The sequence below is a fragment of the Stylophora pistillata genome, chromosome 8 (genome assembly GCF_964205215.1).
Source record: "Stylophora pistillata chromosome 8, jaStyPist1.2, whole genome shotgun sequence".
Lineage (NCBI taxonomy): Eukaryota > Metazoa > Cnidaria > Anthozoa > Scleractinia > Pocilloporidae > Stylophora > Stylophora pistillata.
The window spans coordinates 20472162-20499985 of record NC_142526.1 but is presented as its reverse complement, the minus strand read 5'-3'; the positions used below and the strand labels follow the sequence as shown (position 1 = coordinate 20499985).

At 37.6% G+C, this 27824-nt stretch overlaps 3 protein-coding genes and 1 long non-coding RNA gene across 8 annotated transcripts; 2 read left to right on the top strand and 2 right to left on the bottom strand.

Moving 5' to 3' along the window:
* On the bottom strand, positions 1 to 6106 carry LOC111324545 (chymotrypsin-like elastase family member 2A). The gene is made up of 6 exons (XM_022928132.2): positions 5903 to 6106; positions 2692 to 2925; positions 2100 to 2321; positions 942 to 1301; positions 362 to 514; positions 1 to 200 (listed from the first exon to the last, which is right to left on the bottom strand). The coding sequence occupies exons 1-5, from the start codon at positions 5955 to 5957 to the stop codon at positions 381 to 383; spliced, it is 1005 nt and encodes a 334-aa protein (XP_022783867.2). The 5' UTR covers positions 5958 to 6106; the 3' UTR covers positions 1 to 200; positions 362 to 380.
* A 1198-nt stretch (positions 6107 to 7304) lies between these two features.
* Positions 7305 to 14922, bottom strand: LOC111324616 (chymotrypsinogen A). Of its 5 annotated transcripts, none has more exons than XR_015991243.1 (6): positions 14803 to 14922; positions 12140 to 12376; positions 11289 to 11504; positions 9070 to 9420; positions 7948 to 8260; positions 7305 to 7441 (listed from the first exon to the last, which is right to left on the bottom strand). XR_015991243.1 is itself a non-coding variant. In XM_022928224.2 (6 exons), the coding sequence occupies exons 1-5, from the start codon at positions 14864 to 14866 to the stop codon at positions 8136 to 8138; spliced, it is 993 nt and encodes a 330-aa protein (XP_022783959.1). In that variant the 5' UTR covers positions 14867 to 14922; the 3' UTR covers positions 7305 to 7441; positions 8132 to 8135. The 5 variants fall into 5 exon arrangements, 4 of the variants coding, with proteins under 4 accessions (XP_022783959.1, XP_022783960.1, XP_022783962.1 ...); XM_022928224.2 differs by having other exon boundaries at positions 8132 to 8260; XM_022928225.2 differs by having other exon boundaries at positions 8132 to 8260; positions 12140 to 12373; positions 14803 to 14917.
* Positions 7780 to 11226, top strand: LOC148725411 (uncharacterized). The gene is made up of 2 exons (XR_015991249.1): positions 7780 to 7966; positions 9080 to 11226. It is a non-coding gene; the product is annotated as an uncharacterized LOC148725411 (long non-coding RNA).
* A 3059-nt stretch (positions 14923 to 17981) lies between the features above and the next one.
* Positions 17982 to 24225, top strand: LOC111324577 (transmembrane protease serine 9). Its single transcript, XM_088731902.1, has 7 exons — positions 17982 to 18178; positions 18319 to 18543; positions 18864 to 19076; positions 19158 to 19484; positions 23052 to 23276; positions 23585 to 23797; positions 23888 to 24225. The coding sequence occupies exons 1-7, from the start codon at positions 18118 to 18120 to the stop codon at positions 24223 to 24225; spliced, it is 1602 nt and encodes a 533-aa protein (XP_088588028.1). The 5' UTR covers positions 17982 to 18117.
* The last annotated feature ends 3599 nt before the right edge of the window (positions 24226 to 27824 follow it).

The following is a 27824-nucleotide window of genomic DNA, read 5'->3' as shown; positions in this document are numbered from 1 at the left end:
TCAAGCTCAATTTTTTAATTTTATTTTCAGTTCTGAGGGGCTGGACAAAGAGAGTCAGTAGCCGGACGTAGGAGCTGATGATTTTTCGTCACTTCATTGCAATTTTCCGTTTTCATGTGTTTTACATTGCACTTAACTAGATGAACCGTTATTAAAAGTAGTTGCCTCTCACAATATATCTGCGTTTCCATGTTTACAACCTAAAAAAATCAATTCAAACGTAATTAAAACAAGAAGGGTATCACTTAGGCTTAAGGCCCACCCAGAACAATTCTAAAGGAAAATAAGTGTCTCTTCATTGATTCCGTGACAGAGCAAATCATGAAAGTTACATACAGGACCTTCTAAACGTGGCACACACCTTTGCGAGAGCTGAAGGTTCAGTCGGTACAATGTTCGCAGCTCTTGCGACAGAATAACTTCATGTAGTTCCCATACCATAGGTTTCCACAAAACTTGGCCAGGGACCACTTCTTACAATGCGGTAAGTCATCCCTGCAAGACTCGCCTATGGCTGTAAAAAAATATTCTCATTTCTTGAATAAAGAAAAGAAAACGGCACGACGATACCAAGCTCGAAGATAGTGATGCAGTTGAGAAGTTACTAAAAATCTTTACTGACTGAGATGTTTTTGTGAAATCGTATACGGAGTCAATTAACTTAATCTACGTACAAATATACCTCGGTGAGGCAACAAAATCTATGGAGAAAAAAGGAGGGTAGCTATGGTAGGTCCAAGTTAATCATTAACAGTTTTATGTCGATTTGCAGAATGTAATATGTAAATAACTTACTATTCCCATCGGATCCTTTCGCAATTATTAAGAATAAATTTGAAATGCTCAGTTCTTGATATTCGTGACACTCTCTTTCAAACATTCTCCATCAAGTCTTATTTTAAAGGACGAAGAATGAATTAAAAAGATCTTGCTTATCTTACCAATGCTTTGCTCTGGTTTCACTTTAGTGGCGGAGATCCAATCCACAAATGAGCTGATTCGTGCAAAAACAGAGAATGTCGAACCACCTCTACACCGATCGTCTCCCCAGCTTACAGCTCCTCTTAAAACCCAACGTCTGTTCTCCTGACAGACGAAAGGTCCCCCACTATCACCATGGCAACCACTGATCACGCTACTTCCACCGTAACCAGCACACAGCATGGTGTCATCGTCCACTTGGGCGTAAGGTAAAATGGCATTTCCATCTGCACAGGTCTGGTAATCTACAACTGGCATCTTGGCTTCTTGAAGAACTTTCGAGAAGTAAGAGGTCAAGTTTGACGATGTTTTTCCCCAGCCTTAGGCAAATTTAAAAGAGCAAAGTTAGGGTTCATAGAGCGTGAACAGTATTCAGTATGGATACTTCTACTTCCTAGATCTTTAATAGCTTATTTAGATTTCTGGGAATTGTCCTCAAGACTACTCCATCCAAGGACACACCACCGACCAGCTTGCTTTCTAGTTGGAGCGACTGGCTACCATACGGGAAATGTGCGGTGGGGGGAAAGAGAGATGGAAGCCGAGGATCCTAAGTTCCAAGCTTCAGTGTAAAAATAATTAAGGTGTATGTGCCACTGGATCACCGAGTAGGACGGAAGGGATCTCGTAAGTTCGAGCCATAGCTTTGAAATAACTCAGGGAAGCGATCTGTTCCTGAAGTGAGATGGGGGGGGGGGGGGGGGGGAGAGGGGAAGGTTGTCTCTTCTAGGCTGTCGGATGGGCAAGCTTCGAGGTGTACACCTTTGACAGGTGTTTTAAGTCTGGTATTTATATTTTGCGCTGTCATATTAATCTGATGAGCAAGGCTTGCAGATATTTGTTATAATGAATCTGTTTTATGAACTCGAGGGAAAATAAGGTTTGAGAAACTTCATGTCACATGCCTCACTAATTCACATTTGCTCTTGATCAACATCTCCACTTAACGCCTTATCGTTTTGTTTACAAATAAATACAACTGCTTTAACTTCATTAATTATAAATTATGCGAAATTTATTTTTATTTTATTTATTTTTTCACTAACTGTGATCCGGAGTGAAGTGGTACGTCTTTTTTTAGGTAGTTTTGGCCGACATATTTGCACCCTGAGACTTACCAGTGATGTAACATAATTCTCCAATCGACACCCGGTTTCCTTGTTCAGGAAGGCATGCTGGCCAGACTTTACCAGCCTCTAACATGACTGGTCTTGCTAGCTTTACCAACGCAACATCAAAACCGTAGCCACGAGTCATATATTCTTCGTGGATCCTTACGCTTGTAACATTGTAGATGTATCTGTTCTCGGGCTCTTTCACTTCAGCCCGATGTATCTGTCCTGTTAAAATATGATCCTGTCATTAGCTGCCCATACACGAGCCGCCAGATGAGGTGGCTTTACTGCTCTTTAGAGTGTGCAGATTAATTTATTTTGGTACACGAATGGCATTGGGCCCTTTCTTAACAACTCAAAAGTCCTGGCCAAAGAAGACTAACATACTCTCATACATCATTTCACAGAAGAGGAAACGAGGCCTACAATTAAGGGGTGGAAGAATCACATGGAGTCAGAAACTGCGTAACAGCTAATCACGAGGAGGATATGAATGCATAATTCTAAACATAAATGATATCGAACGCCTGACTACGAAGAGAAGGAATAGGAGGAGCTTTGTCACCTATCACTATGAGCTATAACGTTTACCTACCTACGACAACTTTATAATGTTCTGGGGTTGGGAACATGAACACACAATGAGCAGCTGTCACCACCCACTGAAGATCAATCAAGGTGCCTCCGCAACGATGAACGAATGATTTCAAGTCAGGTGATCGCGAAATCAGGAGTTCTATTTGCCAGGGCCAGGAACCCTGTTGGGCTTGTGATCCTCCAACAACGCGAGACGACGGACTTCTTTGTCCACAACTGCCAAATGAGGAAACTGTTACCCAAAAAAAAAAAAAATGAAAAAAAAAATTAAATAAGTAGAGCATCATAAGACAAATAAAACTCAGGAATGATGAGAAAGAAGCAAGCACAAACGAATATGAAATATTTGCTAGCGAATAGGATTTTTATGCTCCTTATAACTTCCTCACTTGTTGTAGTTCTTAAGTTGCTATGAAAGCAGAGACACTTCACCATTCACATAGCAACCGTCACTAGGCCCAAACCGAGCATGCGCTCTCAGCCTTGGTCATTCCAGATTACGTGAACGGTCTTGTGGGTCCAGTTGCCCCAAAACTTGCTTACAGAGAGTTAATGTTTTAATTACATTTGACAACTTTATATTGTATACTTTAACTTCACTTTCTAGCAAGAGCAGATGTGAGTTATGTGTTAATTACAGTTTACAACTTTATATTGTATATTTTAACTTCGACTTCTAGCAAGGGCAGAAGTGAGTTATGTGTTATTTACAGTTGACAACTTTATATTGTATAATTCAGCTTCACTCTCTGGCAAGGGCAGAAGTGAGTTATATGCTTATATCTTGTAACTTATCCTGTATATTTTTTATCAGATGCTTTTACTTTCAATGAGACACTTACACACGCCTCCCAGGGGCAGCTGATTTCAATTGTCCCATCCCATAGTTTTCAGTATTATAAGGCTGGTTTTCATTCTGCTTTTGCCTGGGGTGGGGCTGCATCTCCCTTCCAGATGCATTTGGGGTTTGTTGTTTCCCTCATCTTTCCTGGGCCGAATTCAAGCAACTCAAGCGTCTCAAGTCACGTGTAGCAGGCTCTAGTTTGAAGTTGCAAGCAAATAGAACAGCTATCAAGCAAGTTGTACATCAGAAACTGCTTGGGGTTACAACTGATCAAGAACTAACTTTTAAGGAGCATGTAGATAAACTTTGTAAGAAGCTTAGTAAAAAAGTTTGGTCTTCTGAAAAAGATGCGTACTTATTTGCCAATTGACGAAAGACGACTTTTTTTATAATGCCCTTATTAAGCCGGTCATGATGTATGATAGTTTAGTTTGGACTTATTGTTCTGATGAGGACCTCAAGAGAGTGTTTCGGTTGCAGAAACGTGCAGCGCGAGAAATATTTGGCGCAGGTATCAGATCAAGAACAGTGGAAAAGTTTAAAAAACTAAATTGGAGTCTCATTCTACGATGAAGTTGAGATAAGAAAGTGCGTACTAGTTTATAAGGCGCTGCATGGGGAATCCCCTATCTTATATTGAGAGTTCTTTAACTACAAATTACTCACTACACGGTAGAGAGACCAGACATGGCCAATATAATTTAATCTGTCCTAAGTTTCGTAATATTACTGAAGCTGGAAGGTCTTTTCAATTTAGTAGCGCCAAGTTATGGAACAGTTTGCCAAATGAGCTTAAGAAGAAACGCAGCACTTCCTCTTTCAAAAATGATTTGAGAAATTATTTTATTGATTCTTATAGAGAAATTGATTCTTTTGAGGCTATATTGTAATATATATTTTATTCCATATATTCTATTTATATTCGTTTTTAATAGTTAGTTTGTTAGGCTAGTTCCAATTTTAATTCTAGACTTGCATGTATTACTTACTAATCCTTAGTTTTGAGGGCCACTGGTTTGTCAGCGCAAGCTATTATGTGTATACCCTCTTTAAATAAAGTTGACTTACTTACTTACTTACTCAATGTTAACGTTGTTACTGGATTGAATTTATTTTACTTATTAAACTGGCTTTAAGCGGGTAGTTATAAGATGAGCGTAAATGAAATATTTGTTAGCGAATAGGATTTTTATGCAATCGTCACTAGGCCCAAATCGAGCATGCACTCTCAGCCTTGGCCATCCCAGATTACGTGAACAATCTTGTGGGTCCAGCTGCCCCAAAACTTGCTTACAGAGAGTTTCAATATTTTCCCCTCGCAGCCCTGCCCGGTTGTACATGTGTTTGGCGTTTGTTGTTGCCCTCACCTTTCCTCGGCCAAATTCAAGCAATTTCATTTCTTAATGTTGTTACTGGATTGAACTTATTTTACTTATTAAATTGGCTTTGAGTTTTTACCCACAGTCCTTTACGTTCAACCTTGGCTTGCTTATTGACCCGTGGCCCAGCAAACAGAGCTCAGAGAAAGCAGCATGACCAGCACTTACTTTCAAGCGGGTAGTTATAAGATGAGCATAAATTAAGTAACGAGGGATGGAAATAAAGTAGGAAATAAAGTAATTGGAACCAAGATAAAGAAAAATAAAAAAGAAAAATAACACTCCAAAGAAATTAGGAAAGAACCTGATAATAACTTAATTAAAGCAAATTTAAAAGGGCTCTTCCCAATAAAAGAAAATCTTTCTGACAATTTGGCATTTAGACATTCATATAAGCTACAAACTTTAGATTCTAAATTGGCCACTTTTTTTTTAATGCACAACTTGAACGTTCTTCAATGAAACGCTTAGTTTAGGAGTTCGATGACAGATCAAATGGCTACGACAATATTTGCATTTTGGTGATAAATGAGGCATTGAAATAGTTTTGTAACTAAGATTGTCGGTTTAAGATAGCAGTTTCATCCATTAAAAGGAACACCTTTCATAAAGAAGAAAGAAAGGCGAAACAGCATCAATTTTTAATTATCATTACCTTCAAGTTTAGATCGTCAAAATTCTATCGAGTGTAGGGCAATTCCACAGTTCTCTAAAACAGTTTGTTTCATGTCGCTTTTCTCGATGTTCTTTGTAACTTTTTCTTTTTTTAACGCTATCACGCGTCAGGGGGAAAAGGAATAAATAAACCACTCGATTGGAAGGTGGAGTCCTTTTCTTCTTTCCAATGAAGTTAAAGGATAGAACCAGTCACATGCATATGACGAGTAAACGTGGCATGTGACGAATTTGCACTTAAAAAAAATGTGCCATTCCCTGCATATGTTCTTTGATCAAGTAACAAAAGTAAAGTTACAGAGACGTCTCACCTTGATTGGGCTGTAATAAGCAAATTGCCAGAAAAACGACCACCGCAGCTACCATTTTGCTGATTCAAAACGCTGCTTCTAGTGGGGTTGCTACGTGTTTCAGTAAAATTAAAGAATCCTTTCAAATGAAAATTGCTTAAGGCTCTATATCAACATCATTCACTCTGAGTGATCATTGTAACACGAATTTTCTTTGTCGTTCCTAGGGAGTTGTTCAAACAAATAAGGCCGATATAATAGCTATAATGCGGATATTAATGATTGGAAAAGAGCGAATGGAATTGTTCTCGACACATACTGTTTTCGTACGGAAAAATTAATTAGTACGTAGGTGTCAAAATCCTTCTAATTTTTGTTTCCGTTTAAACCTCTCAACCTACGAATGCAGGTTCTTTTGACTTATGTAGACTGCGAGGAGTTTCAATTATTAGATGTCACACCACATGTTTGGACAGCTTGGTTCTTTCCATTACACAAATGCACAGTACTCTAAAAATTGCCTTTACGGGTGGTAAAAGCGTCATTTAAAGTGGCACACGGCCTTAATTTCAATCAAATGTCCATACATTTTTTAGCATGACAAAGTAAACATTTACATGGAAATGATTGACGATGATCATAAAATTATTCTTGGATGCCATTTGAGGTCGGACATTCAAAATTAGTTCGCAGTAGGGGGATACGCATGAAATAATCAACGCCGAAAATTAACTAAGCATGATTATACTCAAGAAAGTTTGAAGCAGTTTATAATGGCTTTCCACGCTGATGGTAAATGATTGGCGTCAATAATATCTTCCTTTTAAAATCACCGAGCCCGCTCAAAAAGTTTGCCTGTTTATTCAGTTGTCTGGTGACACTTTCCAATTTGTTGATAGTCGCAAAGGTTTAAAGTTCTAGTCTTCGTAGCTCAGATTTCTTTCTTTGCTCTTCGCTTGTAATTTCATTCCTCAACTATTCGCCTCTATATTGTCATCGTACTTGTGTACTTAAAGGGCATTACATTACCAAAGCGACTCCCAGAGGTGAGTTTCGACCATGTGAACTGGTTTCAGTCTGGGTGCGGTTGTGGCTGCGCACAGGCGGTAACGTCTCGAGGAAAACTAACACATTGGCTTCTGGCAGTTGTAAAGCCTTCAACGACTTACAATTTCGTTATCATCCACTCAAGACTTGCAATTTTTGAAGCAATAAGATACTTTTTTTTTTTAACTGGAGGCCATGGGTTCTTGTTTTAATATATACTTAGTACATATATTAAAAGAGAATATACTTTAAAATTATAATTGGGAATACCTAAAATATTAAATGGAAAGATTGCATAAACAATGTCAGATTTCTTATCCTTTTGTGCATATCGTTACTACACGCTAAGTGATAGACAATTAGGTATTCGTCTTGATTTTCCCTGCATAACCTTTCTGTTTATTGTCATAGTATAACTCGGAATACAAAGAAACATGAACCAAAAGCAAAATAAAATAAAATCCTTTCGGAAACATCTTTCGTCAAAAGTTGAACATGCCTGAGTGGACGTAACTGTAATCCAAATAAAACAAGAATAAAATGTTTGTGAGTCGAAAATGTTTTCAATAATCAGATTATACCAGTTACTTAATCCATTAATTAATTCCGTTATGACGACTGAAATTTTCCACTTGTAGGATACCACGTTTTGTGGCAACTAACCTTAATATTTGGGCAGTCAGTTTTATAAATACTGTAATTTTCCGCGTTGGAAATAGAGGGAATGTTGGATTCACTCATCAACACAGTTGGGCCTAACTTAGTTCGTGAGAAGGTCGCTAGCCTGAAAGTTTGGTTTCCAGTCTCCCTCAAATTGATAGGGCACAAAACATAACGCCTGGGATATTTTCTGTGTGGAAGTTATTAATTTCTTTTTGCCCTTGGTACCAAGTGACGACCATTATGCGGCACTCTTTTGAACACGAGAAACAACATAAAATTGAACCTCAAAAGCAAGCCGATTTTGATGTCAAATATCTTAAAATTTTGCAAAGATAAAGACTAATGTCGGAACTTACCAATCGGATAGAAAGTAAGGTATGTAGTGCTCGTACACGAGAGATGATATGCAACGAAATTAGTAACACGAATCAGGAAAGATGTTTCAAGCCACTACTGCGCGTGTTGATTCGACAATTCCAGCGATGTGGAATCCAAAATCCACTACATGCTGAATCATTGTTTTTAAAAACTGATGTTTACCTCATCAGCAGGCATTGCAGGTCTTCTTGCAATAAAAGGTTTTCAGCATATTGCCAAAGTAGGAGTTTTCACAGAAGTTGTATTTGTCCCAAGTGCTGCAGTAGTCATGAGTGTCTACACATCCTAGTGCTAGAAAAATGTTTTAGTTAACATCAATACGAAATTATTGGATAAGGTTTAACATGGTGTCATGGATTATCAATGCAGAGGTCTAAGTTATCAGCCAAAGCTGAAAGCTGAGGGAGATAACACAGACACAAGGAGAGATAATTCATGATATTATGTGAAAAGCAAATCCAATAACTGTTTTATCAGACACTTTAAAATAATCTGCAAAATAAAGATTTTGCTCTCTGAGTTTGCATTTAAGTTTGAGAACACTACATAGTAAAGGGACTTGGAAACTAGCAGACTTTGAAATTTTGAAGCCCAATATCTGCTGCAGATATTGGGTTATATTATCAAGTCAGCTACATGTGCTATTGTATTCTGACTGTATGCTCTCTACCATTCAGAGTTTTCATATGATAGTAAGTCCAATGTATAATGACATCAATTATTGTAGCATTGGACAATTAATTAATAATTCATTATGCTCTTATTGTTCATGAAAACCAGGCTTAAGATAGGTGGACTGATTTCTATTTATTTATGATTCAAAAAGCCTTATCAAATTTTTCAGGTGAATGGATGAGTAACTGTTCCTGTACTTTTCAGTAAACATATTTAATTTCTGTTGGTTATTTCAAGTTAAAAACCTTGCATTTAGCAAAAATTGTAATGGAACTAAGTTTTATCATTCACCGAGGTCATTCCAGTTTTTGTGTATGTCTTGGTGTGAACCAATGGATATGTGGACATGTGTATAATTGTTGACTAAGAGAGCCATCTTTCTGAACGTAAAATAATTTTTTTATTTTGTTTTCTTTTAAACTTACGTGGTTGCAGAGGTTGTGAAGTCATCTTCCATTTGATCCACTCGACATAACTATTGATTCTTACAAACACAGAGTAGGTTGGGCCTCCTTTGCAATAATGATCCCCCCAGCTGACTGTACCCCGAAGAGTCCATAGACCAGATTCATCCTGACAAACTAGAGGCCCACCACTGTCTCCATGGCAACCACTGACTTTGCTGTTCCCACCATACCCTGCACACACCATCAGCAAATCCACAACTTCACCCAGAGGTTGGTTGGCTTTAGCACATGTATCATACTCAACAATGGGCAACTTAGCTTGCATAAGGATTTGAGATTTGCTGCCTTGGAAAGTAGAACTACCCCATCCTGGATAAAGAACAAGACAAGTCTAATCTTAAGAAAGAATTTCACAATACTTTGAGTTAGAAAAATGTAACCCACACTGAGTGTTTGTTATTAAGGGATGGAATGAAATGAATGAAATGAAAAACAAATAGCAAATAATAAACCAACCCCTAAAGACAACTATCTTAAATCCAATTGCTGAATGCTCGGGTTAAAAAATTGCCTTGTAATGAAAATCATCCATCAGGATGATTTATACAAGTGCATGTTGAGAATTCTTGCTTTACTGGATTGGAAACATATCTATATCATCAATACAATATTACATTGTGGTAGTAATGTATTGCACCTTAGGGAAGGTCCTTCAAATTGATTTTTGGGCCTAATTAAAGCAGCAAGAAAGAATGTAAAGACAGCGGAGTGACAATAACTCTCAAAAAAGAAACAAGAACTTTGAGTTTAAATTTACTAGACATCGCTCAGACTAAGTTAAGACAGCTACTCAGACTAAGTTAAGACAACTACTCAAACGTTATTGCATGTAGAGCTGATTTAGATGTTAAGTTAGTTTTCAGTACGTTTAAACTCAGAAACATGTTCAGTGTGAAAGATTCAGTACCGCTAGGTCTACGTTCGCATGTCATATATAAATTTTCATGTGCTGGCTGTAATGTCAGTTATATTGGTGAGACCACTCGCCACATTTGTACACGAGTTCGTGAGCACCTCTTGTCGGACAAAACTTCGCATATTTACAAGCACCTGCAATCATCAAGGGCTTGTCTTGACTCTTGTGATACTGAATGTTTCACGATCTTAGATTCTGCCGCTTCAAAATACCAAATTAAGATCAAAGAGGCATTGCATATTAAGTGGGAAAAACCTATCCTTAATCAGCAATTGAAATGTCTAGAATTGTCTCTTTCCTTTTAATTATGTTGTTCATTGGTCTTTTAATTCATTTTTATTATTTATTTATTTATTTGTATTTTGATCTAGTCAAGCGCACGCTATTTACATTTTTCGCATTTTTAACATTCAAATGTAACATAAGCCCTGACACGTAGTTTGTAACGTACCTTAATATAAATTCAAATGTGCAACAGTTAAATGCTCATTTGCAACTGAAGATGACATGAGAATGTCGAAACATGTCTTGTAAATTTAAACTCAAAGTTGTTGTTTGTTTTTCAAGAAAGAATACCGGTAAGTAACAAATAAAATATTAATGAAAATACTTATAATAACCCTTCACATCCTAACAAGGGTATGAATATTTTTCTCCAAATTTTGTTTATCTATACAATCTCTATGATACATGTACTGACAAGGCAAATCTATAAGACCAATCAGGACCTTCTTTTGTAAAGGCCATCATTTCCTTTTCTACATCAAATAACTTAAACATTTGACTCAGAAGAAGGGCTCTACGCTAACTTTTCAACTTCGTAGCCAAGTAGCTAGGAACAACTTTAAGCTGTTACAACAACAATTTCAGTTTGCTTACTGGCCAAACTGGCTAGTGGAAATCAAAAACCACTAGTCAAAACTGAATTTCTATCTGTCTGTGGCTAGTTGGCTACTCAGTTAGTGTTGAGCCCAGCTGAGAAGTGAAACCATATCCAGGAATATGATGCTAGTTATGCTCAGTAATCAGGGTTAAGATTAACCATGACAAAACGCTTGCCCACTGGGTATGCATGGCAAGGATCTTGATAAGAACCCTTTACACCTGAAGCTCAGGGGTGTAGTGACTGATTTCCTATAATTAGAATGATGATATTAATTATAATAATAGTTAAGTAATAAGAAAATAATTGTTTCTAACCAGTCCTTCCTTTGACTTAACGAGACTACTAACATGCACTAGACTCAGTGTTTACATGTACCTGTGATATAGCACATTGTGCCTGGCTTAACATGGTCTGTCTTTTTTCCACTTGGCATACAAGCCAGACCAACTCTTGCATTAAGAGCTGCTGGACGAGAGAGCTTTAATAGTGCAATATCATTGCCGTACCCCTTTGTCATGGCTAATTTGTTGATGTGAATCTCTGAGACACTTATACTCTGCACTTGATCTGACACTGAACGATCGTGAACACCTGTTAAAGATAATTTGAATACAACACAATATTGGTTAATGAGTTGCTAGCTTATGTATTATCTTGACTTCTGAATAATTTAAGAAGCAGAGCAATGGTTTCCTAACTCTTTTAAGTCCTCTTGTGTGATCACCTCATATCATCTTGTTTAAGCTGTGTATATTTTTTAATAGGATTACTTAATGATGCGGTTTTGGTTCTGGGATACAAGCAATACCCCATTACAAATAGTTCTTTAATTTTAGTCTAATTGAAAATCAATTGAAATTCCACCTACATGTGCATGTTTTGAAACATCCCTTTGTTTTCATATAATTAAACAAAAGATTCTGTCAAAGACTGTTAAAACTCATTTGTACCCAAATCCAAAACTGAGATTTAAAAAAAGACATCATGAAAAAGCTAAATCGGTCATTTTAATGTTTGAAAGTTTGTGACAGACTTAAATATAAAGAAGAAACAGACAGTCAGGGATATTTTGTTGGAGCTGTTTAATCTTAACTTTAACAAAGATTTACATAACAGCACTATAATAATTTTATCTATGATAAGTGAGGCAAAGGGGAGAAAAAAATTTTTTATGAATGAAGATAAGGCTCCAATTGAATGAACACAGTTTTCAAAAGTTGTCTTACCGAGTCGAACTTCATATGATTCTGGAAAGGGAACACCAAAAACACAATGGGCAGCTGTCACAATGAAGAAAGGTGTAATCAGTGTCCCACCACATTTAAAGATGAACTGTCCGCTAGCTTTATCCTTGATAAGAAGTTCTACCTGCCAAGGCCACGAGTGTGGAATGGCACTTTCACCTGCCACGATCCTTGACATCTGCCTCGTACCGCAACGAAGGTTTTCAAAGGGAGAACCTGCTTTAAAGGAAGCAAACAGAATGACCGTAATTACAGCTTTATCTAATTTATCTTTAGCTTTAATTAACCGATAAACATGTAACCTCTCTCTTCAGTCAGCAGCTGAGTGTAAGATTAGACAAACATACCAACAAAAAAGAGTACTATCTTAGTTAAAATACAGGGAAATGAAGTCAACTTCATATAATTTGTTTTGTAACGCTTTAATTAAAATGGCCGCTGTGCATCTTCCGAGAGAAAAAGTTTTTTTTAAAACCTTCATGCAGAGCACCACGCCATTGCTATTTTAACGTGTCTGTAATACATACAGTAGCTTTGCTTTCGGCCAGTCCGCGGTTGCATACAGAGGACATGTTAAAAGTACGTGTAGTCAACAGCTGCAACATTTTGACTCATAAAATCTCTTTTATCTTCGATCTTCGAAATGTCCCGCACAAAGCTCAATGGCCTGGGAAGCTTGAGTTCTAGTCCTTCCCAGTCTAAAACACAGAACAGAACGCCTGGGATTTTTTGCTGGATAGCGGGCATTTTAAGAGTGAAGGAGTTACTTTCCTTGCCATAACCCGGGAGTGTTAATCCTACTGTCTTACTTTTCTGAACACGAGTAAGTGCATAAATAGACCCTCAAACCAAGCAGACCTTGGGAATAAAAATGAGACTATTTTGCTCTCATAAACAACGAATAATGCTGGAACTAGAAAGTAAGCACGTTTGTAGCGCTTGTAAACAAGTAGGAAAGAAAAAATTAAATCTGCTTCTACAGAGACCTTCGACTTACTTACATACATATGCATGTGTCTTTTTTGTATCACATAGTGTCGTTGAATCAATTTCCACATTATCCGTAAACCGAACTGCATTCAATAGTTTCCACTGGGTACGAAAGTCGGGTTCTGTCCTCGTGTACTGGTTCACAAGAGCCGTTACAAAAGACCGAACAATACACAACAGTTAACCAATGACTCCTAAACAAAGAAAGAACAATGGTAATTCCCTTGTGAACCGGTACACGAGGACAAAACCGAAAGTCGCAACAACGGGCAGAAAGTCGTGACATCCACAGACAGCAGTAAAAATTCTAAAATGTTTCGCTCTCCGTGAAAACTTTAAGTCCTTCCCCTATGTTTTCTACGACGAAATGAATATCAGAAGTTTCGGAAGTTAATAGATGTAGAGCCACTACTAAACATGTCGATTCGCCTTTTCTGACGCCGGGTTTAAAAAGAAAACCTCTCAAAAAGAATAAGAACAGTTAACTAAGTTTTACACCGAATCGGTGTGGACCATCTCCTGAAAAAGTGTTTCAAGAATATGTAATCATAGATAACCGAAGGAATAACAGTTCTCAAAAAAAAATAAAAGAAATTGTGATCGCGGAATATTGCAAATAACGACCAGCTTGAGGCGTATTCGGAAAAAAAAAAAAAAAAAATAACGCTCTATTAGAATTGACATCCGTTGTTAAAACTAATAAACGTTTTGTTGAACATTACATGTCCATGTTTTGTTCTTTTTATTACAAGTTTGACAGCTTTGCCCACGTTTTCATGCCTTTGTTTTGTATCCTTTATTGTTTCGAAATACCTCCGTGAAGTTGGAATTTATAACGAACAACTTCCCGCTGAATTCCAGTAAACAGTGACACCCGTCTAATTTATCGCTATCCGTGTTGTATTTTGCTTCAGAAAATTTTTCTCATTTATGAATTGCTATTTCCAGAATTGAAATGAATTGATTTAAGTTGACGAATGAAACTGACACAGCGCGTGATATCCTAGGAGTTATATTTGTCAGTTCTATCAAGGAATGCGTCTTAAAGTTTCCATTCAACTCTAGTCACAAGTTTCCGCTAAAGTTTAATTTTCCGACAATGTCATAGAACCCGTCCAAGTTTTAAATCTACGTTCTACGATTTGCTTATAACTTCCCTCCTATAATGAACTTTATATTGACAGATTGAAAATTAAAAAAAATATATTAAAACTAACAAAGGGAAACAGTAATCATTACTGTAAACATCACAAAGTTCTTTGATCTTTTCTGCTCCAAGTGCATAATGTCTTAGCTCACTTGGATAAAAAACAATGAAATCGTTCGCACAAAGATGAATGTACTCGAGATCCGAAAGGAAGAATATAGAACACCCTCAATTGTTGGAAAAAAAAATCATCATTTGAATATTACTTCGTCTTGAAGTTCAGTATTTCACCGACAGTAGTTATGCATTCTATAGGTTCGTTACTAACTTGAGGATCAGTTGAATTTTTAACTCTAATTGTAGCGCTGATTTCAGTGCGTTTCATATTTTAAAATGAACCCTACTTTCCGCTGTTTTTTGAAAGTTAGTGTTAATCAGATCATCAGCAAGCAAATTATTTTTGTTCGCAAAAGCTTTCTTACTTTGAAAAGCGTATAAATAATCATACCTCCTAAACAGCTGAAAGAAAATAGGGCGATACAAACAAGTTTCAGAAATGTCGAAGCAGCCATATTTCACATGCAGCTTCCAAGCTCTTTTTGCTAGGTAGAAGCACTCTTTCCTTCTCATGACGTTACCTCAAACAGCGGCGTTTTCATAAAAACGAGGTTTGGATACAAGCACCAATCATGTCTGACTTTTGCCTTGATGATTGACATTTAAAGTAATTAAAAAATACGAAAAGGCCACCTATCATTTCCCGAAAATACCCGTTATTTTGAAAACTTTATATTTTTATTTAAAAGAAATGTCAATCTCGCCTTTAACGTGGAGTTCTTTACGAAAGGAGGGAATAAGACAGTCAAGCGTTAGCTGTAAGAATTTACATCGAAATCCTTGGTTTAAGCTAGTTTCAATCTCAATGAAATGGATTGCAGTTATTGTCTTCCTAGTTCAATATTTGCTTATACTTCATCGCAATGTTCTTAATTTGGTTCATAACATAAAAACCATCATACTTTTACTAGTATGACTTAAAATAAATTAACATGATACTCTTTAAGCATAGTTCTCAAGGAAATAAAGTCAGACATGCTTCATATGTAAATTTATTACAACACGCCGATTGACGCCGGCCTCGTTTATAGATTTGCAAGTTGTCATTTACAAAGAAATAGGGTGAAATAATTATGATACTTCCTTCTCTCCCTTGAGTGTGAGTCAAGATAGTATTTCGCATATCCTCTCAATTTTTAACAAACAAATTTATAGTAACGATAGTATTAGAACAATTCTGTTTCGGGAGATTGATAGGATTCGAGTTGTCATTAGAAATAGCCAACGATATGTGCGAATTACAATTTCAGTGTTTTCCAGAGATTTTCGCATTTTTTAGTGAATTAAAATTTCCGTGTTGCCGAGAAATTTGTTTAAGGCGAACAAAATAAATCTTTGAGAGATTTTCGATTGTTACTTGATCTTTCAACGATAATAAAATGTTACCTGACTTTACTCTTACGTTAAAAATGACTGAGAAATGCTTTGCTGACTTACAGAAGTCACGGAGGGGATCTTTCGGTTTCGTGAAAAATGTTGTTGTATGTGCGTATTGCGACTGATCATCTATGCCGTAAAGATTTGATAATGATAATCATGTTGACAATTTTTGTTCTTTCTTTGCAGTGTGAAATGTCGTGTCGAACATGGTGTTGTTTTAAGATTAATAAGCAATGAGCACTCAAGTTAAAGTGCCTATAACCCCCAAAAATGTTTTTGGCCATATTAAACTACTCTATTGCACTGAGCAAAATGCCGCAAAAATTTTTGTGTTTGGTTAAAACCGCGATCTTTTATGAATTTTCAAAGTCGTGGAAAATCGCATTTTTTCAAAACACGACCGAGACACGGAATTATCAAGATGCGTCTGGGTCGAGCACAGTTTGTGACGTCATTCCAGGCTTTCTAATGAGTTTGCTTCAAGGAATGGATGAAGTATCTTGACGGATATGCCTGATAAGTGCGTTGTTTTAGGGTGTAGCAACACTCCCACAAAGAAAAAAGAATAGCACTTCATCCAATACCTTTTTATGGGGCAGATGACCCGGAAAAAAAAAAAAGAAAAGAAAGAAGTTGGTTGACCTTGTGCAATTGAAGCGTGCACATTGGAAGCCCACAAAATACTCGGCACCGTGTGTTCCAACCACTTCCGAGAAGAAGACTATTCAGTCATGTCTTCTGCTCTGACTAGCGAGACCATGCGACGAAGGTTGCGAAAAGATGGAGTTGGAATTTGCGTCTTTCTTATTGTTCACGCGTGGAATGTTGAGGAAACGAAATCAGCTGAAAGCGAGCGAAGTAAGAGAAAGGTGAGAAAAATTTACCAGATCAGGCTTTAGCGAAGGTTGGGAACGTATAATATTGACTGAGATTGGATCGGAGCGCCACTGCCGATGGCCTGGAATGACGTCACTAGTCCCAGTCTCTGGTTCACTCGGTCGTTCCAAAAATAAACCCGACTTTGAAAAATCATAAAAAATCGCGGTTTTAACCAAACACAAAAATTATTGCGGCATTTTGCTCAGTGCAATAGAGAGATTTAATATGGTCAAAAATTGTTTTGGGGGTTATAGGCATTAGGTTTTCATTGAAAACAAATCATGTAACGAATTATCTTTTATAGCCAAGATTATGCACTTTATTATTCCCCTTAAGAGATGATTGCTAAAGATCTTCTAATCCTCGTAAGATTTTAGCTTTATGTCACAAAAAGAAGCTGTTGAACGGTTGTCGGGCCGCCAGAAATATCTAAATTATTTGCATTTCAAGACAATGAATATTGCTGTTAAAGGAAACTTCGTCAGTAAGCATAAAAACTTGGCCGTCTTGAGTCAGACAGTTTAAGAGCACAGATCCTTACCTAAATTGGTTCCTTTAAGATGTTTGGACACCGTGCTATTACCTTGGAAAGGATTAGAAAAGGTTAAACTAATGATAAATGATGTATGAAACATTTGGCCACGGTGGAACATACTCCATAACGATTTCAGTTTGAAAATGGAGGAAATTGTCAGCGAATAAGCCTTTATCCGATTCACGACAACTGCGGTGAAAATGAGGAGCAAACCCCTCATCTAGCTGTGAAAAACGTTTAATGGCTTATAAACATCGTGAAGAAATACAAAAGTGTAAAAACCACATAGTTTAGTGAAGGGCTTGACCTCCACTCATTTATACAGTGACAACAGAAACGTTAAGCCGTCTTAAGCGGTACAGCTAAGAAACGCAGACCATTACTTTAAGTGCCTCTGTAGTGTTGTTTGTACAAACTGATGATAACTTGACGTGTTCCTTTTAGCCTGATAAACGAAAGTGCCCCATTATTGTCCTAAAACTACGATATATCCAGTAAGAGTGTGTTCTAAATAAACAAAACCTTGTTGAATTTTTTCTAAGCCTGGCTTCCAGAACATTTTATTTTATATAGTATTATATTACAAACTATACCTATGAACAATAAAAAAAATACAGAATATATGTGAGAATTCTCAATATTTTGGCGGTGAAATTTTTTATGTATTTAAACACCATCGTCAACAACTAAAATATTAAGTTGGATTTGATTTTTTAAGCTTGACTCGGGTGTATAGACAACGTAAACGCCCTGCCACACCGAACGAAATAGATCAAAAGAACGTAATAGTGTACTCAAAGTGCTTTCCTAATGATATTTGGACACCTTGAAATTTCCAGACTTGTGAACACGTATAAATGAACTCTGTGAGAAAGAGACCTGCTCAATAACCAGAGGCAACTTTCCACGAAGATGAAATTCAAGTTACAAGTGGTTGTGGCAGCTTTTTTCGTACATTTGGCTCTCTCCCAAGGTATAATTCCCAAGAATGTGTAATTAAGTCCAATTTTAATCTGTTTTTACTCTAATCACAGCTAATGTATCATTTAAGAACACTTGATCACAATTATTGCATTCCCTATTCCACATCGAACTCAATTTGCTCCTCTCCAGAGTGCGGTAAACGACACTTTCTCTCTCGAGTTGTGGGTGGTGAGGATGCACCAAAGCATTCTTGGCCTTGGCAAGTGTCCCTTCGAATCCCCGGCCGCGAAGGGAATCCGGTGCACATTTGTGGCGGCTCTTTGATCGGGAACGAGTGGGTGGTGACTGCGGCACATTGTGTTGTGGACCAATGTGACAGACCTCGGGATCCTGCTCAGTTGACCGTTGTTCTCGGTAAGGAAAAGCGGCATGTACAATTTATAGTAACCCCTTTCGGGAAGCCTCGGTAAATCGGAATGTTACGTTTTAAGTCCCCTTGAAAGTCAGTCCTTTGAACTGGCGAAGCCTCAACTGAAGTGTCTTATCGCCAAGAAAAATGCTTGTTAAGAGAAATAGGGTTAAAGCATAGTACAGTGTGTAGGAGCGAAAACGTTTCGAAGTCTCGTTTTAAGAGTCCAGGATGAAAACATTTTCCACCATCGTTGGACCAAGAAAACATTCTGTCATCCTGATAAGCCATACCCTCTTCATTGCAAGTTTTTAAATTTTTCCAGGTGCACACGAACGTCTTGGCACAACGGATGTACAGCAGTCAATTAAAGTAAAGGCACTCTTTCCTCACGAGGGCTTCAGTATGCAACACTTAGCGAATGACATCGCCCTTTTACACCTTAGCACAACGGCCAAGATGAGCGACAAAGTCAACCCCGTTTGCCTTCCCGACCAAGGATCTCGAATTCCTGCCGGCTATCCTTGTTACATAACAGGTATGACTAGATCACAATGCAAGGTGTGATGTTAATTCGTTTTAGTTTTTTTTAATTTTTATTTTTAATCTTCTTATTTAGGCTGGGGTCGAACCGAAGGTGGAGGCAAAGTCGCAGACATCTTGCAACAAGCGATACTTCCCGTACAGAGCCACGACAATTGTTCCAAAGTAAACGACGACTTGGGACCGATAGACGAAACATCCATGATCTGTGGAGGAAGTGGTAAACCAGAACAGGCAGGTGGTTGCCAAGGTGATAGCGGTGGGCCATACGTATGCGCGGAATATGGCAAATGGGTGTTGCGCGGTGCTGTGAGTTGGGGTCATGGTTTGTGCAAGACGGAATACTTTTCTGTTTTCGCACGAATAAGCTCTTTCAGGGACTGGATTGACGCAAAGATTGAGAGTAAGAGAATGTCCTTTTCCGATAAAATAAACTCATTAAATGTATTAGACATTTACTCAGATAAAACACTTTTGCAACGACGGCTCCTCGTAACATTCTAACACAGGTACTTTTGAAATCTTACAGACAAACCAATTTTTTTTTTATTTATTTCCCCCTGAATCTAAACAATTAGAATTTTACGCTAATTTACGATAATACAAATCTCAGGCTAATATTTTTGATAAAGTGCTTTTTTTACGTAGAAATAACGATATTTGAAATGCCTCTCTGATAGATATATAATTTTCTGCTCATCATTTTCGAAGCGTATTCGAGGTGCGTGTAACAAATGGTCAACTCTAAAAACAACGTAAAAAAAATTAGTCTCTACAGGTGAAGCGGTGACAGTGGTTGGATATTTTGTGCAGAGAATTAGTAATCGCTCTTAGGGTTAATTATGTACGATCTTTGTTTATGAATGTTTTTTTTTTCTTGTATAAAGAGAGATCTGCTAGACAGGTAGCAGGATAACGTGTAGTTGAAATATTCACAGAGTATGAGGCCCAATTCAGGTTCTCGAGTTTTCCCAAATGTACAGGTCACATCCCTGTGAATAGTTGTGTGGTAGAGGTTAGATTTTTGGGCCACAAAACTTGCTATTTCTCTGTCTATCCATTACAGATATAATAAAGTTAACCTTTTTCCTAATTTCCTCTTCCCTTCTTTTATTTTTCTTTTATCAATTTAGGTGATGGAATGGGGTCCGGTGAGTCAACTTTTTCAGACACAATGATTAGATTTGCTTTAAAATATGACGAAGTTCCCAACCGGGCATTTTTTTCTTGTTTTGCAGGTATGGATTAAAAGGAGGTGTTCTTCGCAGCAGTATCTCAACAAACCGTAAAGAAAGGCAAAGACCAGTGATTTTTGTTAGATGTAGTAAAAGGGAAAAGTAAATTTGAGAAGGGTATTGGAAGTGCTGTTTTGTTATTTCATTTTGCATGTTTCTCAATTTCACCTTCGCTGAAACTGATGCGACTCTGATTTTTTTACCTACGCACTGGTTAAGTTTTACGGAGCCCTTAAGTTACAGGTAGCGAGAACCTCGAACCCTGCAGCCGAAAATTGTTTGCCATTCGTTATTCTCTGATTAATAACTTTGTTTCTCCTCACCACCCTACGGCCCAAAAATGAAGGGATATTTTAAGTCGAAATTCCTCTTTGCTTTTTTGGAGAATGAAAAGGTTAGTAGGTTGACCCTTGTATCAGATCTACAGATGGCATTGACGCCCTGCCACCTCAAGCCAAACAGTTTAAGGTAGCCACATACCATTACTTGAAGTGCTTCCATAATGATATTGTGATACCTTGATAATAGCCTGCACTTAAGTTCCTTGTAACAAAATGAAATCAACGTGCCCTTATGTTCCTAAAACTAGGTTAGACCAAGCTTCTCGATCTTCTGCCTTCGTGAAATAATCAAAATTTTCTTGGCCTGGCTTAATTAGACTAAAGTGTCTTAATAGGTCTCAATGTGGTTAACCGATAGCCCTAAAACGGTCCAAAGATTTAGCCGTTAGGCGCAAAAATTGATACATTTGAACCAATAGTCGTAAAAAAGTTGACCGTGAAAAAAGTTAGCCAAAAAAACAATTCTGGTGACAACAATGGAATGATATGAATCGTTATCTGTAAAATGACCAAAATTTTAACTGTTAGCTGTAAAAGCCATCACCCATTGAAATTCTCTCAGAGGTTGTACCCGAAGTATCTTCTAAAGTAACCATTCACTTTCAAGATTTCCAATTTCCCTGTCATTTAGTAAAATTATATTGAAAATCCGCCAACAGCAATCGCGAGAATGAACAAGGAATGACCATCATTTTTTTTTTTGGATTTAAACACCCAAATAAACGCTGATCTATAAGCTACTTGAAACCTTTAACGGCCCTCACTAATCGGTTAATGCTGGCTTTTTTAGGGAATTAAACAGTGCTGGTCAAGAGTAACGGAAAATTAAAAATATCTGATGACATTAGATATTTTGCCAGGAAAAACATCTTCATGTTTTGATATTAAGAACATTGTAAAATGTTAACGGTTGACAGCAAGAGAACATTTTAACGAACATACCAGGAGAAAAAATAAAACATTGTTTAGATTGGACGTAATGCGGAGTGCATTGACCTTCGTTCAGGTATACATAGAAGGATAGCAACCAGCTGCCTCAGATATGTCATTCTAAAGAAGCAGACTATCATTCAAAGTGCCTACGTGATCGGTTGTATAGACAAATTTGCTAATACTCTGCGTTCATGAGAACACAGGCAGCCCAAGCTCACTACTAGAAAAGCGGACGTGACTCTTACCGTGTTGCGCAACGTTTTATATTTATAAAGGTTTGTATGGGATGTTAGCGGTTTGCCTTAAAAGAGAGAAAAAAATGTCTTGTTTTGAAAAAAATAGACTTACCTTATTGCCTTGTTGTTTTCTTTGTTGATTCCTAGCATCTGAGGCCATTTTGAAGCGTTTTCGGCGAGTTAGCGCTATGTTGGTGTTCAACTGCTAAAATTGAGAACACCAACATTGCGCTAACTCGCCGAAAACGCTTCAAAATGACCTGAGACGCTAGGAATCAACAAAGAAAACAACAAAGCAATAAGGTAAGTCTATTTTATTTAAAAACAAGACATTTTTTTCTCTCTTTTAAGGCAAACCGATAACATCCCATACAAACCTTTATAAATATAAAACGTTGCGCAACACGGTAAGAGTCACGTCCGCTTTTCTAGTAGTGAGCTTGGGCTGCCTGTGGTGAGAATTATCGATTCGTGACTGTGAGCCTTTTTGTGCATGTAAACACCATTGTAAACATCTAACTAGAGTCCTTTGAAAACCATCATCGCTTCTTGCAAATCTCAATGCAAACATTTCAAGGAAATAGGAACGAATAAAAAGTGAAATATGCATGAAAAAGTTTTTGCCATGACATATCTGGAAGTGATTTGAATTAAATAAGACGATGGAATATGCTGGCGAAGAAATCTTCTTGAGATTCGCTGTGGTAGTGTTAAACAATGAAAACAGAAAACCTTAAATTTACTGAAAAAAACGTTCAGGACTGGTAAACATCGTTAATTAACAGAGAGCACAAAAAGCTTAGAAGGTGACGCTTAATGCGTTAACGTTGACTCAAATACACAGACAACATATACGTAGGGCCGACTTAGCCCAGACAACTTTAAAGAGTACAGTCCATTACTTTAAGTACTTTTATAATGATGTTTGGACACCTTGCAATTGCAACCGCACGTATGATCATGTATGTATAAACTTTACACGAAAGGGAATTTTGTCGAAGCCAGACGAAGCTTTTCGATAAGATGAAATTTCAGTTACAAGTTTTTGTAGCGGCTCTTCTCGTATAACTAGTACTTTCCCAAGGTACAATTTTTTAAGCCAAAAGTGTCAAATCATATCCCAATCTTTTCGCATTTTTTTTAGTTGGGTTCCATATGGAGAAGACTTGTTTGCATTTATGCATTTCCTCATTGTCTATTAATATTCAAGTTTTCGTTTCTCCAGAGTGCGGAAAACGCCACTTTCTCTCTCGAGTTGTGGGTGGGGAGGATGCACCGAGGCACTCGTGGCCCTGGCAGGTGTCCCTGCGAGTTCTCAGTCTAGGTGGAAGGCTGGTGCACATCTGCGGCGGTTCATTGATCAGAGACGAGTGGGCTGTGACGGCAGCGCACTGTGTGGTAGACCAGGATGATATTCCCCGAGATCCCTCTTTTTACACCGTTATTGTTGGTAAGGTTCAGCGCAGGTTCATCATCGGGTGAGATGCTACCATTTTTTTTTAATTTCAGGAGGCAAGGTTAAGTTAATCTATCAAGTTATGAAACTGTTCTCAATAAAGAAAGTAAAGGTACAATTTAAAAGCAAAAATTTGTCAAAAAGGTTGTAACTGCTGAACGAGTTTAGGATGTGAAATCCATTTTCCACGAGCGTTGGGCAAAAAGAGAGTAATGTTATTTCTTTGTGAGCTATCAACGATTTTTATTGCCTTATTTGCACGTATGTTGAACCACATTGTTGCACATTTGAAACCTCTCCAGGCGCACACGAACGTCTCGACACTACGGATGTACAGCAGACAATTAAAGTGAGAGCGCTCTTTTCTCACGAGGACTTCAGTATGCAACATCTAAAAAATGACATCGCACTTCTGCACCTAAGCCAACCAGCCAAGCTGAGCGACAAAGTCAATCCCGTCTGCCTTCCTGTCCATGAATCTGAAATTTCAGCTGGCCACCGGTGCTATATAACAGGTATTTACTATCTGGGGGTGCAAAAGGTGGGAGAGATAACACTTAGCAGTGACAGCTTTTGAAATTCTCTACCTAAATTCTTTCATTCAGGATGGGGTCTGACTGAAGGTGGAGGCAATGTCGCAGACACCTTGCAACAGGCAATGCTTCCCGTACAGAGCCACGAGCGATGTTCCAATGAGTGGGGTAGATTAGGGGTACCAATTGACAAGAAATCCATGATCTGTGCAGGGAGTGGTAAACCAGGACAAGCAGGTGGTTCTCAAGGTGATAGCGGTGGACCATACGTATGCGAGGAAAATGGTAAATGGGTTTTGCGTGGTGCTGTGAGCTGGGGTCATCGCATGTGCAGAACTGATTTATTTATTGTCTTTGCGCGAATAAGCTCTTTCAGGGACTGGATTGATGCAAAACTTAAGGGTGAGTAAATGTTTGTACGAGGTTTAACCTCACTCAGAAAAATAACAAATTTCAATCATTTCATTCCTTTGTCTTTTTTTTAGCCCAAGTACTTCAGAAAGTTTAGAAACAAACCTAGTAATATCTATTCTTTCTTCTCAGAACCTTGTTAAAACGTAGTCAGAGGGCTTATAGCTGGCCAGCTATTTTTCTCTCAAATGCACTCGATATAATTTACCATAATTGCACAATGGGTCAGCAGGTTTTGCTAAAATGTTAATTTCTACGAGCAATCGCATTTTTTGAATGTGTATCAATTACATTTTGATTTTGTCCGATGTTATCATTCCAAACTATATTCGAGTCTATATGTGCTCACTGATTTACTCTCCTTTTTTTTCAACCAATCTGCAGGTAACAGCGGTGGATGCGGTTAGTATATTCTTTTAGTAGGGTTAATAAAATTTCGAAGGATTGAGTGTAATCTTTGTTTTTAAAAATTGCTGTCTAAGAGGAGAAGCCTTTCAGATAAACTTTTAGCAAAAGTCCTGCAGAGTATACAATGCTATTCGTTTTCTCTGGCTTTGCCAGGGTTCAAATGCTAGTTCATTTTCTAAAAAATCACATTCCTCGAAAGAAGTGCCCAAGGTAAATATTCCAAACAGTTCACCTTTTTTTCCTTTTCTTTGTTTTTCATTTTTTGTTTTAAATTCTGAATTAAGTTAAATCGAAAGAGGAGTCGACCCTGAAAATTAGACCAAAATAATTGTTTAGTGGTAACCTTAGAAGAATAAGGATATGATAAAGCTTCACAGCACTTCTTCTGTATACCCTATTATTTTCCGATAGGTATGGCGTAAAGGAAGCTTGGTGACCGTCGATATCTCAAGAAATCCTACAGAGAGGCAAAGACCTGTGATTTGTATTAGAAATAGCAAAGGGGGAAAATAAAGTTTAGAAAGGGATCGAGAGTACCTTTTCATCATTTTGTTTGGAATGTTTCCGATAAATTAATGGTCTTTAATGCAAGTTTCCATCTGAAATTTCACCTTGAACAACTCAATTAAAATCTTGGTCATTGATTCTGCTGGAGGATTTTTCAAGGTAAACAAGAAATTTCGTGGCACATCGAATTTTGATCGATCTAGTGTTTCATAGAGACAATCGAAACGTTTTAATACTTACAAAACATAAAACTGTTTTTTTAATTGTACAGCTGACCTACCACTGACTTCTTCTGTGGATCAAACCCTGCTCCCACCTCCATTCCTGAGCTGTAACCCTTTACAAAATCAGTATGCAAGGTCTCCAAACTGTTCTCTATACATTTCATGGCACCTAGAAAGAGAACGTGTGTTACAGTCAAGACCTTCTTGAGTTAGTAGTGATCATTTCCTTTAGTGTCATGACCTTAATGTTTGATTTAGGGTGATACTGTCTAGAGAGAGACTAAATAATTTGGATATATCAACAAAGTTTAAACGGTAAATTGGCCACCGTAACAATTACAAAAGCTGAAGTTTCGAGCGTTAGCCCTTCGTCGGAGCAGTCGGAGCACCGACGCAGCCCCAAACAGTTTCTTTAGAAAATATCAGCCTTTATTCATTTGTAGAGAGAGACTAGATTGCTGTCAATCGTAAGGCCGGGTTCACGGCTTCAAAAGCTCCAAGAAATTTGTGCACACTGAGAAGACAATGGGTGTTCCTTCTAAAGCTAGGAATGCCGGAAGGAGTAGAAATTAGGAACCTTACGCAACCACGACGACGACGGCAACGAGGACGTGGAAAAACAAGAGATCTAATTGGCAGAACAATAGCTCAGCACGTGCATTTTGAAACTTTCTACATTTCTTAGCCGTCCTATGCAAAACAACAACGTGAAATCGCCAAAATTTGCGTCGTCTGCGAACCGAAACCGCGACGGCAAATTATTTTAATTTCCATGTGGAACTCAACGCTACTTTTATTCGTCACGCTGAAGTTGAGCTGTGGCGCTCTATGAGACAGTAAGCTCCTGCAGCCATTTTTTAAATTGTAACTAAGAGTAGAAATTAATTTTTTTAATCGAAGTCTTCCTTGGCGTTGCCGTCCTGATTGCGTAAGGTCCCTATTATCTTGGTCAAAGACACCCTCCGGTATCTTATTATTTAAACACTGTTTATGTAAAGGACATCAGTAGTGATTCACATGAATCACAAGTTTGTTTTATAATGCAATACCAGTTAATTTCTTTTCCATTAGATTTTTGTCTGAGTACAGAAGCCTCTATTATTAAAATGAAACGGTTGGATAGATTGTCAAAGCTCTTTTGCTTAGACTTCAGTTGACAACAGTACTTAATGAAGCAGGTACGTTTTTGAAGCTTGGGTAAATAGCATTGAAGAACATGATCGCAAAAGATGTCTTTTTTTGTTGTTAACGTCGCTCCATGTACTGTGCAGATAGTTATTGTTTACAGAACCACGCAAAAAGATGACAAACTTTCATATTAAATGTTTTTAGGACATCTTCTACGTAAATGAGTCTAGCAGAGTTTCGTAAGTTCCTTGCATCATGTAGATTGTTAGAAGTCACTTCCAATTTATTTTACGAAGAAATGGTCTTCAATGGCCATATCAACATTCTTACAAAGCTTATAAGAAATTTCTTGAATGTGATCAACATGTGATTGCTTTATCGACATAATTAAAAGTTTATTTTTATCTAGGATTTTGCATTTAAACGTAGTATGTCGGCAAAAAATGGAGTGCATTGGTAGGGAAATACAGGGTGACTGATTGCTCTCTGTCAACACTGCTGTTGTACTGAAAGTCGTTACAGCAATACACTCTTGGACGTATTTCAGGTTAATAAATAATCTCTACATCGCTTTTGCAGCCAAAAACCTATCAATATTGCCAGCGGATGAAACTTTGATTAGCACTAGTATGTCATCAGTCGAGGAATTTATCGAAAAAATTTCCATTTCATATCGTTTTTGTCAGCAATCAATAAAGCTGCAGTTTAAATGGATAATTGCAGAACACTTGTTTCTTAAAAGGGCCATTTCATAGAAAAATAAGTTGTGAATAAAAAAGATAACTGTTTCAAAATGACAATGGAAATTAAAAAGAGGCCGATGCCGTGCATCTGTCAGCTGAAAAAATGCCTTTCTTATAAAAGTAAAGGGTTCATGTCATCCCTCAGTTTCTGCTTTGGATAGAGTACCGCTATCATGATGTCGGTTTTCATCGCTTTCGTAGCCATTTGTATGCCCGCTCTTACTGAAGGTACGATAAATTTCATAGATTTTTCATTTTTCAATTCCCCATCCTTTTTATTTTTTATTGTAAGTTTACACATGCTAAAGCGAAGCATGATACAAAATTGATCTACGAAAGGCATTGTGTAACTAAGAGCGGCTTTTTTTGTCCGTACTCGCTGATGAGTAAATGTAAGAGTAATAGGTAACCATGTCAATATCTCTGTTTGAAGATGACAGGAAACATTTCCATTTTTCCGAAAAAAAAAAAAATTACAGAACAATGCAAATCATTTCTCTCTCGATCCACGAAACAAGTCCTAATCAGGTTATCTTGTCAATGACTAGTGACATCCTTAGCTCGGAGATAACTTTCATTTAGATCCAC

Coding starts and splice junctions, on each gene's coding strand:
- LOC111324545 (XM_022928132.2), bottom strand. CDS start 5,957: ATGGTAGCTGCGGTGGTCGTTTTTCTGGCAATTTGCTTATTACAGCCC. Junction 2,926..5,902: donor CTTATTACAGCCCAATCAAG/GTGAGACGTCTC, acceptor TTTGGGTAACAG/TTTCCTCATTTGGCAGTTGT. Junction 2,322..2,691: donor ACATTATAAAGTTGTCGTAG/GTAGGTAAACGT, acceptor ATATTTTAACAG/GACAGATACATCGGGCTGAA.
- LOC111324616 (XM_022928224.2), bottom strand. CDS start 14,866: ATGGCTGCTTCGACATTTCTGAAACTTGTTTGTATCGCCCTATTTTCT. Junction 11,505..12,139: donor ATCATATGAAGTTCGACTCG/GTAAGACAACTT, acceptor TATCTTTAACAG/GTGTTCACGATCGTTCAGTG. Junction 8,261..9,069: donor TTCACAACCTCTGCAACCAC/GTAAGTTTAAAA, acceptor ACATTTTTCTAG/CACTAGGATGTGTAGACACT.
- LOC111324577 (XM_088731902.1), top strand. CDS start 18,118: ATGAAATTCAAGTTACAAGTGGTTGTGGCAGCTTTTTTCGTACATTTG. Junction 19,485..23,051: donor GATTGACGCAAAGATTGAGA/GTAAGAGAATGT, acceptor TCGTTTCTCCAG/AGTGCGGAAAACGCCACTTT. Junction 23,277..23,584: donor TTTTTACACCGTTATTGTTG/GTAAGGTTCAGC, acceptor AAACCTCTCCAG/GCGCACACGAACGTCTCGAC.